This window comes from Sinocyclocheilus anshuiensis, unplaced genomic scaffold (genome assembly GCF_001515605.1).
Source record: "Sinocyclocheilus anshuiensis isolate Anshui unplaced genomic scaffold, SAMN03320099.WGS_v1.1 scaffold3245, whole genome shotgun sequence".
Classification (NCBI taxonomy): domain Eukaryota; kingdom Metazoa; phylum Chordata; class Actinopteri; order Cypriniformes; family Cyprinidae; genus Sinocyclocheilus; species Sinocyclocheilus anshuiensis.
The window spans coordinates 109,058-123,657 of record NW_015554281.1 but is presented as its reverse complement, the minus strand read 5'-3'; the positions used below and the strand labels follow the sequence as shown (position 1 = coordinate 123,657).

At 36.0% G+C, this 14,600-nt stretch overlaps 1 protein-coding gene across 4 annotated transcripts in view; it reads left to right on the top strand.

Annotated features, from left to right (window-relative positions):
• Positions 1–976: 976 nt before the first annotated feature.
• The window catches only part of LOC107671338 (sodium bicarbonate transporter-like protein 11), a 53,231-nt gene continuing 39,607 nt past the window's right edge, over positions 977–14,600 (top strand). For 2 of the 4 annotated variants that reach the window (XM_016464229.1, XM_016464227.1), the window contains exons 1-5: positions 977–1,026; positions 4,585–4,707; positions 9,201–9,244; positions 10,236–10,464; positions 13,620–13,652. In XM_016464229.1, coding sequence (XP_016319715.1) covers positions 993–1,026; positions 4,585–4,707; positions 9,201–9,244; positions 10,236–10,464; positions 13,620–13,652 — 463 coding nt within the window. In that variant the 5' untranslated portion in view covers positions 977–992. The remainder of the gene's footprint in view (positions 1,027–4,584; positions 4,708–9,200; positions 9,245–10,235; positions 10,465–13,619; positions 13,653–14,600) is intronic. The other 2 variants (XM_016464230.1, XM_016464228.1) reach the window with 1 other exon arrangement.

The following is a 14,600-nucleotide window of genomic DNA, read 5'->3' as shown; positions in this document are numbered from 1 at the left end:
TTCAGCTTTGAAAGAAATCAGAGATTAACACTTTAATGTTCTGAACACAAATGATTGTCCTTTGACCATAGCTCAAAATTTCATATCCATCAAAATATATATTCAATTGAATAACAACAGAGATATAAATATGCATATTTCAATGACGAATTACTACAGTGTCCTGACAGAAGAAGGAGGATAATTTTAAAAATATTTCTCTTTTAAAAGGAATTTGTCAACACCAAAACCTTTTAAAAATCTGGCAAAGTGTTCATCCTGAAGGTCCTCTTTAGATATTTAACCTGCTATGAGTTCAAAAAGTCAAACAGACAAGTTTAATAGTGGGTTAATAATAAAGCAAGTAATTATGCTTATATTTTCACAGATCACAGCCATAATATGTCAGCTCTAAATTGTAAATAAATTGTTTTGGATTTTTAAACAATTTCCCTACTTTTAAATTGATCTTGGTAGTAGCAACCAACCTCAGAAAAAAATGCTTCTAAATGTAATATGGTATTCAAATTATGATTTTTTTTTGTCAAAACTGTAATATTTTCTGTTTTAGTGTGGTGACAATAGATGGAGCTGAATATCAGTTTGAAACTATCCTGTAGTCTAAATTAATTTATTCAAAATGTATTAATTACTATATTCGTAATTCTTAATTAATATTCATAATAACTGTTTTACACATTATTTTTGTGTCTGTTGGCGTTGACATTTATTGAGAGGAAAAATGCATTTTGGGAGAAAATAGAGGCCAGAGACAGCACCCGAACATGTTGAACAGATTAATCCATTATAATTCCTGGATAGATAACCTTTTATTTTTGTAGCCTGTTTTGCCCCAGTACTTAAGAATCAGTGCTTGACCAAACCTGCTTTATTCTCTTACGGTAATCCGAAACACTTACTCACACTGTGTTATTGAACACACACTCATAGTTATTTGATGTCTTTTGTCAATTGTGGTTTTAATTTCTCTTGCAGAGGCTCCCTCCTCAGGGATGGCTAAGAATGGATACTTCTATCAAGAGATGGGTGAGTGAATGTTTGTAGGAGTTGGTTGGTGTGTTTGTTGTTCAGCACATGGCCTGGAGGAGAGGTGTGAAGGTCGAGCTGGGAGTAAAACACAGGCAGAAGAAAACTCCTTTCTAGAGTATTTGAAGCATGCCCTCATTTCTGACTTGCAGGAATATTCAAATTGTAATATTTCTGGTTTTCTCATCAGTGTCAAAGAGAGACAAGTTATCTTCGTCAGATTCTGCTGCATTGAAGGCAGCGCTGACGCACACCTGTTAAACGCAGCTCAGTTGTGCAGCGCGAGAGAGATCGAAATGACGGAGACGTGCAAGTAAATGTGTGGAAAAGCAGAGTCTATTTCGTGCACAACCGTTCAGTGATTTTCGTGCACAACTCTGAACAAACTACTACAGGTAAAGCTGTCAGCTGTGTGGATATTGGCAATATCGTTAACAAATCTCATTTATAATCATTACTAATATGGCTTCTTCTTCTCAAGATCTTATATGCTGTTCGGGTTAATGCGTGAACTTCATATTATTTGAAGCACACTTGCCGTCCATTAATCGCAAAATGCTTTGTTACTTTTTAATAAACAAAGTATCAGCTTTAAAATTATGCCAAATTCATAACGAAGCTAATTAATAGTGTTTTCACTATATTTTGGATATAAATATCCATTGCAGAGTTGATGTTATACGGCTCATTCAATGACTCGCTGGCCGTCTCAGTGATCAGCCGTAAAACAGTGATTCTGTCCAAATTCCCTTTAAAATCTTAAATGATTCCCTTTGATCTAAATTGACCTGTTTCCCTTACACTTGTAAACATTGCAATGTAATATACATTTACCTCAGAATAACCATTCGGTGTCCATAAGCTCATCAGTCAGCTAGAAAAATAACTATAAAGAAGAACATTTTGCTATATTTATGCGCTATTGGATGTTAATATTTTACTTAACCTGTTGTCTACACGATTCAACTTCTCCTATACAAAATTGCATTTTACTAATGAAGAAAAACAGACTTAATGTGTGAAAGACATATGACAACACTTATAGGATGCACTGAGGAGGAGCCCAAACTACACTCAGTGGCCAAGTGATGCCAATGGTCCATATTATATGTACAGATTCTGTGTCATGAACAATTCTTTGTGACTATATATTTCAAGTTGGAAAAGACGTTTAATTCCCACTTTAAGTGAACCTTAGTTCCCAGGTCATCTACAAGATCGATTAAAATGCTGATAAATTCAAGAAAAGATGAGACATAATCACATGAAAGTATGATTGAAATGTAAAAAAATAATAATAAAATAAATGAAACACGTGTATTCTGTGGCACCTAAAAAAATAATTTGGCGCCTAAAATTTTTTCTTATAGGAGCCAATGGCTCCTTACTCTGTTTTTGTTTGGAGCCCTGATTGAAGCCCAATGCAGCAAAATCCGAGCAAAAAACAAAAAAGGTCTGAAAGTGCCTGAAATGTTGTCTGTAAAATTAAATGTGTAAATTTTGTTAGTGCAAGTAAAGCGTGTGGCATATTCGGATTTCTCAAGTATTCTCTCATTATTGCATTTCAGAAATCACTGTTTATGTCATCTCTCTCTCTCTCTCTCTCTCTCTCTCTCAGTTCAATTCAAGGGGCTCTTGTTTATACGTACGTAATTATAACAAAGTATGGGGGGTATTTTCAATAAATGAGTCAATTTGTTCATGAATAGGCTTTCAGTGAATCAAACACTTATGAATATGATCAACCACGGTGCGCTGAGCTTGAAAGAGCGAGCGAGAAAAGGGGAAAAAAGGGGAGCGCCGTCATCGGGGAGAGGAATATCCTTTCGCCCGCTCACTGTAGGTCCAGGGCGGTAGAGTCAATGAGCACACGTGGATTAACAGCCCCCTCTCCTCTCCAACTTTACATAGAGAATAATAGAGGGAAGGATTAGTGAATAAATGAATAGATGAGGAGAAAGATATGGAACCGATAGCCACTCACATGCCACATTCAGCCAGAGAAGTGAGAACAATAACGAGCTGCCATGTGTGGATAAATCACAGCTTCAGCCACACTCTGGCTACACAGTCACATCTGTGGGGTATTAAACCCCAAGAACACTTTGTATTCAACAGGAGAAAAGAGAGAAATTTATAGATTATTGAAGCCTTGTAGTGTTTGCGTTGATGAACTGACTTATCAATGCTGAAATATCAATTCAGAATGGATAGATGCACAGTGTAGCATATTAATTATGTATATTAAGTGCAACTTTAACATATGAGCTTGTCAGTAATTTATAGGGTCAGCAGAGGACAGTGTAGGTATGTATGTAGATATGAAAAATTCTGCAATTTTAGTATGGATTAGTTGAAATTGGATATTTATTTTATTTTATTTAAATGAAGCGTAAATAAATATTGTGCTGTGGTAAATTAATATTGTATACTTTGCTATACTGTAAAAGATATCCTGTCAAACTTACAGTAAAAAATTACAGCTGTGGTTGCCAGAAATTCACTGTAATATGATGACAATGTTACTGGATAGCATATTGGCAATGTTGGAAAAGTTGCTTTGGAAATGTATTTGGTTACAGATTACAAGTTAACCTATTTAAAATATAATAAGTAGTTTAACTATTTCAATTACTTTATTAAAGTAATGTAACTGATTACATTTGATTACTTTTCTAAATTTCAAACAAATGTTTTCCACAAATGTTATCATTTTGTTATCATTTTAAAATGTTATCATTTTAAAACATTAAAAGCAGGCAGGGTTAACTTTACAGTAGTACTCAACACTGTCAGACTTTCAAAATCCTTCATCACTTGAATTAAGATTATAATATTTCAATTTTAAAGCACAGTCACTACAAAATCAGACTTTGGCACATTGTTTTACTTTCAGATTGTTCTGAGGTTAAATACAGATTTAAAATCATAACTAGAAATAGTGTAATAGCTTTGATACTGTTTTTGAAATCAAACCTTTGCATAGCTATGACAGGAAACACTGACATCTAACAATGCTTTGGAAAAAATATACATAAACCCAAATAGGAAATAAAACAGTTATTGAATAAGAATGAGTCCTATTCTGTGTCCTAAACATCGTTGTTTCATATTTTAGAGCAGTCGATGCAATTTGGGAAAGAAATCGGTTAAATCTGTATGTGGGTGTGTGTGTGTGTGAAAATATTCAGATGTAACCCCTTTGTAATTGTTATCATTTTCATAAGTAACTAATTTAATTACACATTTTTTCAGTTACATGATTACAGTTACATTTATTTTGTAATTAAATTGTGTAACACTGTTATACTGTATGTAGTTAGTTTCTCCCCAACACTTCATATTAGTGCCTTTATATTTCACAATTTATAATCATATAGGCTAGTTCATTAAGTGATGTAATGTTAAAATACCAAGCAACTTAAAGTAGCAAAATGTTTTTACTGTAGCATTTTTACATTTTTAATGTAATATTTACAAACATTTTGTGTGTATTTAGATATGTGTTAAAAAAGTATATATAGATTGAGGCTGTTTTGTGTGTGTGTCTGCTCTTAGAACAGAGGGAGAGAGAAGAACATGAGGAGGGGAGCGAGGAGCGAGAGGAGGGCCAGGACTCTCCCATCCCATCAGGAGATGACATTCATCTCTACGGCAACCAGACACACCAAGGAGGGACAGGTCAGTGAATGTGTGTGTTTGTGAGCGAGTTCAGGGTGGGATGGCAGTTAGACCCAGAGCTGTTGATTAGCTCTGGAGATGCTCAGGTTAGCAGGTCAGTTGTTGCCATGGCAACAGTCTCAGGTGTGCTGTGATTATGTCGCAGCACCCCCACCAAACCCACACACGGTGACAGGTCACCTGTTGTCACTCAAAACCACACAAAGTCATCTTCTTTTCTCTCTGTCCTCAGTCTCTGCAGGAAAATGTAATCAAAGATGACAATTGAAAAATAAAGAAAAAACAGTGGAAACCGTTAACATCTCCATTGTAATTTACTTCTTAGTATATCGTGCATGCAAAAGGCCAAATAGTTGCTTTTAAACCGCTGATAAACATTCTGTTAAGTCTTCAACGAAGAATGGACATTGTTTTGGAAAACAAATGTTATTGCATTCAACATTTCTCATCATCATTCATCATTGTTTTGTGTCTATAAACTTTACTGTTTATTGATATAACTCTATTTTTAAATCCGACACTAGTAGTTCATGAACCACCAACTGATATTTTCTTAGGAAAGTTGCCATTAAAGTTGTCTAAATTCATAATGAAAGTTCACCAGGCAGCACAACGAGAAACGTTTAGCTACAGTATTCAACAAAGGTCAAAATAAATAATGAGAAATAATAATATACTGCAGTCAAAGACACTGAATTACAATTCTCAGAGGACTGAATTAGCCAAAAAAAAAACAGGCAATTTGCCTGGTAAGACAGGATAATACCATAATGTGTTTTTGTACAATGCATATTTACCTAACCTTTTCAGGTAAATCAAGTCCAGTCCGAACAAAGCTTTTGTTATCTCTCATAAATCTGTACGTTGGATGTGTGCCACATCTGCAGTAAGGTGCGTTTACAAAAACCTGTGTACATAAGTACCAATGAATCATATGCCAATGAACCACATGCTCCAAGGTTAATTGTTGATTCTTGTCCACATCTGGAAAAAAATAATAAGATCGTCATAATAGCAGCTATGATTATATTGTATAACTGGTTATGCTACAGTATTATGCTGACTGATAAATGACTGCTAATGGATCTAAACATCATAAGTATCATTTGTATTTTTTTAAAAGAGTATAAAACGTTGACCTGTCTTGATGAACAACGAAAGTGCACTACATCATTACATGGAGTTTAGCTAATCATAAATCATTTACATATAGAAGTTTTATAGATACAGTTGGAAAAGCAGCCTGTTTAATATGGATCAGAAAGAGGATGGAAAATGGCAATGTAAAACAAGAACTGCTTTTGGTGCAAGAAACCTCTAGTAACATTATAATTGGATGTTAAGGGGGGAAAATATGCTACAATATAGCCCCATTTAAAGATTTTTGCTGCATTTACTGTTTTGCATAACTGAAAACATTTGAAACGTATAATATCTTATGGATGATGTAACATATCTATTATTAGGGTTGCTATTTGCCCTAATGCGCTGCTGCTGTTGAAAGTGAGCGCAGCTTCAGTAATATCACTAGACAGGTGACCCAGAATTAGACAAGCAAATGTTCTCTCTCCGTTTACTCAAATACAGTTAGTTCTGTTTTAAATTCTCTTTTTCTGCGTGAGTGACTCCTGCTGTGCATTTGGTGGGCTCACATTAGGATGAGTGGGGTTTGTTCACACGTTGTCTCATCCGGTCTGATGTTCTGTCATCCTCGGCGCACAAGCCGTCAGCACTTGTCTAGATTAAAACCAAATTCCACTCCTCTGACATACTGCTAAGAGTTTGAACTGTGTAGGATGCATGCGCGTGCGCGTGCGCGCGTGTGTGTGTGTGTGTGTTTCAATATTTATAAACCAGGGCCTCCAAACATTTAGTTTTAAGTGATAATTCCCATGATTTCAGCAGTTGGCCGAAGCGAACACTCAGCCATGTTATTGAGCAGACTGCTGGGTTTTTAATGCTGCTTGATTGCTGGGGTGAGGCAGGGGCGGTGAGAAATAATTACACACTATAATAATAAAGCAAAACAAATATGACCTAATATGAGATCAAATGATGTCTAAACCACTAATTTTTCTGAAGTCACAGTCACACACCAGTTATAGAGGGAGGCAGCATCTCTTTTGCCTCCCTTGAGCCCAATGAGTTCTCATCAACATCCTGTAGCATGGCCTAAATGTGAGGAACGCATTGGCCGATTACTCTTTTACAAATTTGACTGAATGCGTCAGACTGGAGGAAATGGATGGATTGATGTCAGAGTAACAGCTCATCCACTGCCAGGACCAGTTTCTGTTGCATTCTCGTCAAAATGTACTCAAATTTCTTGAAAAACAAGAAATTACCTGTAAGTGAGCCGGTTTTTAGCCACCATGCAGTTTGTTGAAATGTAAAATTCATCACCATGCCCATTTGTTGGAGTAAATGGTATATGGAATGTGTTTGTCATTGTATTATTGTAGACAAAATGTTATGGTGTTTTGTGTTCCACTTAATGTTATTTGTGTTGTGTTTACTGCATTATTTTAGTGTCCTGTGTTACTCTGATGGTGTTTTGTCTTTGTGTGCACTCTAGAGTATTAGCCATGTTTCAAGGACCCGGCCACTTGAACTCTGATTATGTGGCTTTCTAATGAACTACCTGTATTATTATAATGGTTATCAGCACATTTTAAAGATAGAAATCAGATTTTGGTAGTCTCAGTTGCTTGGTATTTTAACATTATATAAAGTTTTTATTTATTTATATATTTATATTAAGAAATTACTTTTATTCAGCACAAATGCATTAAATTGATCAAAGGATTTCTATTTCAAATAAATTCATTTTTTTTTTACTTTCTATTCATAAAAAAAATTGTATTATAGTTTCCACAAATACAGTAAGCAGCACAACTCGAATGATTTCTGAAGGATCATGTGACACTGAAGACTAGAGTAATGGCTGCTGAAAATTAAGCTTTGCCATAACAGTAATACATTTTATTTTAAAATATATTCAAATAGAAAACAGTTATTTTAAATTCTAATAATATTTCACAATATTATTGCTTTTACTGTAATGTCTTGTCAAATAAATGAAGCCTTGGTGAGCTTAAGAGACATCAAAAATCTTTCTTTCAGAAATTTGAAAATGACCCCAAACTTTTTAACGATAAAGTATATACAACCCTACAAGCATTATTACAGTTTGTATAAGGTGAATTTCCAAATTTTAACCATGAAACTGTAAACTTCAATGGAACATGAATGTACATTAGACTAAATAAGTAAACAGAGAGAGGTCTTTGGCTCCTCATTTCAGAAGACCACGGGGTTGAACATATACAGTACGTCTGACTATTACCAGCCTCCGGCAAATCATTGATGCTGGTTTGATTGGTTGTGGTTTTGATAACTGGCTAATTGCTGAATTCTCTTTGGATTAAGGTTTGCACCAGTGTAGTTGGAGCTCAATTAATGCTGCCTTTTATCTTATGTTAATACAGTGGTTTCAAGTTTTATACCCGACAACTCACTGAGGTTTAATTAGGTGCTTAGACAATGCAGTACATTTCAGTTCTACATGATGTGACCTCAATTGTTAAATGTATATTGCGTACTTGTAAACATCTGAAAAGGCTGATGACAAATGGAAAAGTGAAGGACAGAAGGACAGTAGAGGAGAGAATAAAATATCCGGTTTCACGTGGTGACTGTAAGCCATTAAAAGGTTTGAGGGGTTGTGTAACCTTATTAGTTTAACACATAGACTTACCTCTTATTAAAACCCAAAGTTGTGCTTTTAAAGTGGTGCTTTTATTCTCAATTTTCCCCTTTTAATCCCAAACCCATCTGAGGGACTGTTTAATCTTGGCGCTAAGGCAGCGGAGGAGTCAGCCGCGGGTCGTGGTAATCCTGCCTGAATATCTCTTTCAAGGGGCAGGACTTCTTGCGGGCCACGCGCACAGGACTGAGGGATCTCTATTTGATAAAGGCTGTCTGCTTTATATAATCTTTATATGGAGGAGGACTTAGCATGCAGCCATCACATGAGGGTTTCAAGCTCAACCTGCAAACCTGAGGACAATACCAAACATGAATTAAGCAAATAAAGGACAGGCAGGGACACGGCAAAACATGAGCATACACGAGTACATCCCGTCCCTTCAGAGTTTGGACGATGCTCATGATCCATGGAGTATGCTGTGATGTATTTGGCGGTTACTAATAAACAGTGTTGTGGGAGTGATATCTTGTTTTGTATTCAGGGACTGAACTGTTTCATAGCAGATATTTTGTGATGTTGGGTTAAATTGAGGAGATCACAATAGGGGCTCTCTGATGCAGATGGCTTTTATGTTCACTGTTTTTTTTTAACAATTTATGCTGTCGAGAGTGTTCTCTTTGAAACTAGTCGTTCTCTTCTTAAAAACTCTAAAAGCTGTTTTATGATGCTTGTTGTTTTGGCACACAGTATTCACCCCTCAGGCCTCCTCTTCTCTCTCATATAGAATCTGATGTCCACGGCTGTGTGCTGCTTAACACGTCTCGAAGGGTGAGACTTTTCATTACATCCACATGCCAAACAGATCTTATAAGATGCATAGTCGCCGTCTGAAGTTATATGCACACCTGTGACTGCACATTAATTGAATTCTGTATTGATACACCATGTCTACATACAGTGGCGCCCATGAGTATGAGACCCCTTTTTAAAAATCTGGTATATTTTATTGAAATATGCAAATAAGAATGTTTCAGGATTTTAAAATTTTAAAACAAAGCTTATGATATAAAATGATGAAAAAAATGTACTGGATAACATGATCAATCAGGTTTTCTCTAACATTGTAGCATTCTGAATTCTGCATTCTAAAATTAATTTGACTACTTTTTACTCAAATTATTATCCGTTATTTTAATTCTGCATTCTAAAATTAATTGTACCGCTTTTTACTTAAATTATGAACTATTCACTCAAATTGTAATGCTGACAATTTAATTTGTAATGAAAAAAATTTGACAATAATCCAAAATAGAAATAATTTCAGCACAGTATCGGATACATGAAAACTGTAAACCTAACAACACTATAATACACAGTTTCCAATTACTTATTCATGAGTGGTCCCAAGGTCATGGAAAGTATGGAAATATCAGGACATTTTTGTTTGTTTATTTGTTTTATTTTATTTGTTTTGCATCTGTCCAATTTGAGTGAATCAATCTTTCAAGTTCTTTTTAGTGATTCGGTCAAAGTGAATCAAAATTATTATTGAAAAATAAATAATTTATACTTTTTAATATAAATATGTTAAACAAAAATATATTATTTAATAATTATATATAAATAAATAAAAAAAATATATATTTTTTTTAAATACCTGTCCAGAATTAACCAATCATGCATCATGGAAAAGTTCAAAAATCATTGTTTAAAAAATATCAGCTTAATATATGAATCAAAAAATTGTTTATACAGTAAGTTATTTACTATATAGATTTTTTTTAGCATTGCTTACATGTACCTCTGTGTTGTCCCTCAGTACGTGAAGCTAATGAACTTTGAGGAGGAAGTGCGAGCTCACAGGGATCTGGACGGGTTTCTGGAGAGGGCCAGTATTCTGCTGCATGAGGACGAGGCCTCTCTAGACGATGTGTTAAAGACAATGCTCCGCCACGTCTCGCAGGACCCTCACACCGCTGAGCCCAGCTGCAACTTCGAGGAGATCATGAGCTCCCTCTTCACAGACGCAGGGTCACAGGAAGTCAATGGTGAGTGTGTTTGTTTGTTTTTATTTGTGTGTTATTTCGTGAAAAGCTTATGAAAGGTTGCTCAATACCTCAGAGAGCTGATTTGACTGACACCTCAAAGGATATAAGCACAGCAGTTTGACGTTAGTCAATGTTATTTTAATTTAAAATGCTTTATAAATTATAATACAGATTTTACATAAAAAAGGGACAGAAGAATGTGTAACAGAGGGAACTGTGCAGAGACAGACAGAAAAAAGAGTTTCAACAATAATTAAGTCCATTTCCATCCCTGCTGACCCCATACCTTTGAAACTCAGTCTAGGATGTGTCAGAGAGAGGGCTTGCTCTGAATGACCCCATAAAGAGAAGTCAGGTGATAATAACACTCTTCTGTCCAGTCATTCACACATTAGACTCACTGGAATTGTCAAACCTTCCCAGAGGACACACAAGCCTTTATGACAGTGATGAAGTCAAAGAAAATAGAGACGAATCACAAAAGTTAAGGAAGGTGAAGCAAAAGTTAAAGAAGGAGCAGCTGAAAGGAAAATACAATACATATGAAATATAAATGAGAACAAAATGTAGAATTCAAGATTGAGTACATAAGATATTTGAGTCAATAGTTAAAGCTGCAGTCCGTAACTTTTTTTGACTGTTACACAACATGTGTTCTCTTTCTCAACTATTTAACGTTCCAAAACTGTGTTTTACTGGATACTCGCCAAGATGGGCATTTTGACATAATTTTGTATGTATTTGACCGTTTTAGCGCAGTTTGCCACTCGTATTTGTGGCTCACAAGCTGTTTGGTGTAAGTGCGAAACCTGCGGGAATGACTAAAATAATGCGCAATACAAGCACTATTTAACCGGAGCGAATGAGACGTGTGTGTGTGTGAGAGAGAGAAGGGGTCGTCGGAGAGAAGAGAGCGAGAATGCGCGACTGACGTTATTGCCCGTGCCGCTGGTAACAAAACGGATCGGCCAATCATGAGGGAAATCGTTCGATTCCGATCCCTGGCCGATCGATCGGTGCATCTCTAGCGATAACGCAATGTGAAGATTCGCTTCGCTTTGCTTTTGGTGTGCACACACAGCAAGAGTTCATCAAATATGATATTTTGAGTCGATTCTAGCAAGGAAGTGCATGTGTTTGCATGAATTTGTTGTGTTTGGGACAACTTGAAAAGTCTAATATTGTGTGGTCTTCAGTCATTTAGTGTATGATGCCCAGTTTTTCTCTGTAGCCATTTACAAAGTTGGCAAGTGTATGATTCCTAGTTTTTTCAAATCGTTTAAGATTTCTAAACTCTGTTGTGTATTCCAGACTTTACACAATAATTTATAAATTTTATCAGTTTTTTTTGTGTGTGTAGAATTTGTGCTTACACATGTATTTTTTAATTCTGTTGTGTATTCCAGACTTTACACAATAATTTATAAATTTTATCAGTTTTTTTGTGTGTGTAGAATTTGTGCTTACACATGTATTTTTAAATTTAATTAATTTATTTTGATTTAATAAAATGCTATTTAATTTTATTGCGTTGCATTATTGTTATGAAGCAAGAAAACATCTTTTAAAGACTGACCAGCATGTTCAAATGTGAGGCTGGTAGTGCTTGCTGTTGGTTACTGCACATTACTGCAGCTATCATTAGATCTACTCTACCGGGTCATTTTATTCACTGGCCCCTGGACACCCAGCATTTTCTAAAAATGGTCCCCAAGCTACGTGATTCAAGTATCCCTGCTTTATGAGCTTAGCTGGTCTCTGTATCACTAACTCTTTCTCTCGCAGGAAGACGGACAGATTCTTCCAAACACAAGAAACCTCTGGCATACTCTCAGCTAGAGGTGATGCTGCACCACCTGAGATTCAGATTAGAAACAGATTTTTCAGTTCATGCTGCTTTTTTAAATGATTAAGGTGACTATATAGTGAGAGTGTTTTTGGCAAACTGAATGCCTCATATCCTGATTTTTACATTTGAAACCCCTAGCATTGAAATTAAGCACCTAATTAGGACTTCCTGCCAGAAACACTTACTCTTTCATTGAGAGACACAGGTTGGCATATTATATGTTGGAATACACCGTTCAATTCTCCGATATTTTCTATCCTGATGATTCAATTTGTACTTGTTGCTCACGGATTAATTTCATCACGGAGTCTTTCCAAATTATTTCTTGAATCAAAATCACTACAATAAATGAAATATTCATGACAACACAACATATATAATCACTTTCAGGCTGCATGAATGTGTCATTTCCTTCAGAGATTTTTCCAAGCTGGCAGCACACTTTTTCTGGATTGTATTGATCGTTTCCGACTCACCAGTAATCTCTGTTCTTATCATCGTTGCCAAATTCACACTGAACACACACAGAATATCATTGGGCACCAATTAAGCCCAGTCCTGGACTTTACTGTGCCATCACTCCAGTCCGTTCTAACACGGCACCTAATCTGTGCCCAGACTCTGTCGGATCGCGTGAATGGTGAGATGTGAATTATCGTTAGTTGATTTTTAATTTTTTTTTCAAGTCTAGGGATGATATATTCCCTCTTGTCTCTGTTGCTAAGATACATAGCTCACATGTGAGTGAGAATCATATTAATGATATGAGCCTGGGAACATGCAAATGAACTGATGTGTGATTGGATTATGAAATGTGAATGTCATGAATATAATAATGTATGATCATTTGGTTGAGAATCCATGAATGGGTTCTAATTGTGAGCGCATTGATTGTATGTGCATGTGGCAGGTCTTTAACACACAGACACGCAACCCAAAGTCTATCAGTCTGAAGATCAAATTAGAATGAAATGGGAATAAAGATCTCATTCAGCTAAGATGCAAGCACAATGAAAGATGGAGAAAAATCATATTTCATCTGAGTAAAGAGACCTGAGCATCTGCCTGACAACCCAGCCCCAATTAGTGAGAGGGTGGTTCAGTCGGTGTGTCTGTGTGGGTGGTGGGTTATCTGAATTTGTGTCTGAGAGATGTTTCACTCTTTTTGCTTGCTTTTAGGGTTCACAACATGTGTTTCTGTGCTCAACCTAACTTTAACTCTTTCCTCTCCAAGCTGAACTCAGTGTGTGTGTGTTTGTGTGTGCCTGTGTGTGTGCGTCTGCGTGTCTCCAATTCTCTCGCACAGACAGGTCGGCGAATTTCATTTTCTATGACAACGGTAAGAACGATATGATCAGACGTGGGATATTACCCACAATTCATGTGTGTTTTCTCTCTGAGTGCTGATGTTTCCAGTGGATGTGATTGACACGTACAATTAGTCTGACAGATATGCGAGTCTCTGTTTTCTTATTCAGATCCATCAATTTGCTGCATTTTCCAGTTGATGCAGTGACACAATCCAATTTGAAATCAGTATCCACACATTTGAAATGACAAGATTCGGTGTTGTTTTAAAAGAGTCGGTGGTGAATGCTGAGTGATTCCCTTCCCCGTGGTGGTGCTTTAGATTGGGCTGTATCATTACCTTTCTCTCTCTCATTCCTGCCTCATTGCCGTTCGGCTGATTGGCTGTGCATGAATTCTGCTGTTGTGATTGAAAAAGTCCACTGTCATTCTGATGTCTTTTTCTGCTTAATATTTATGCAGCACACACACACACACAAGGAGCGAACAGACTTTTTTATATCTTGGGGAAAAGTCTTTAGTGTGTGTGAATAAAAGCATCCCATTCCATCCTGATGTCCAGGCCTCTGGCAGTTATCAAAAGGGGTGAGGTGGGGTTGGCCTAGCTGATTGCCTGAATGTTAATGCGTGTATTTTATGGCTGGACGATATGGCTGAAAACGTTATATATGGGTATTTTCAGCTTTTTGACAAAATGCAGTATACATATCTATACTTTTTTTCAAATAGCTAAAAACTATTTGAAAATAACCAAGACATAGATTCCATATATTACTAACTAAATCATCCAAAAATAATGATATTTAATCATTCTTATTTATATGTATAACAATAATATAATATAACAATATATACATAATTTTTGAAACTATGATACTATATATATATATATATATATATATATATATATACAGAGTTCTGGCATGAAACTCTAGATGGCGCAGTCCGATAGGTCTAACTCAATCTGACCTAATGACAT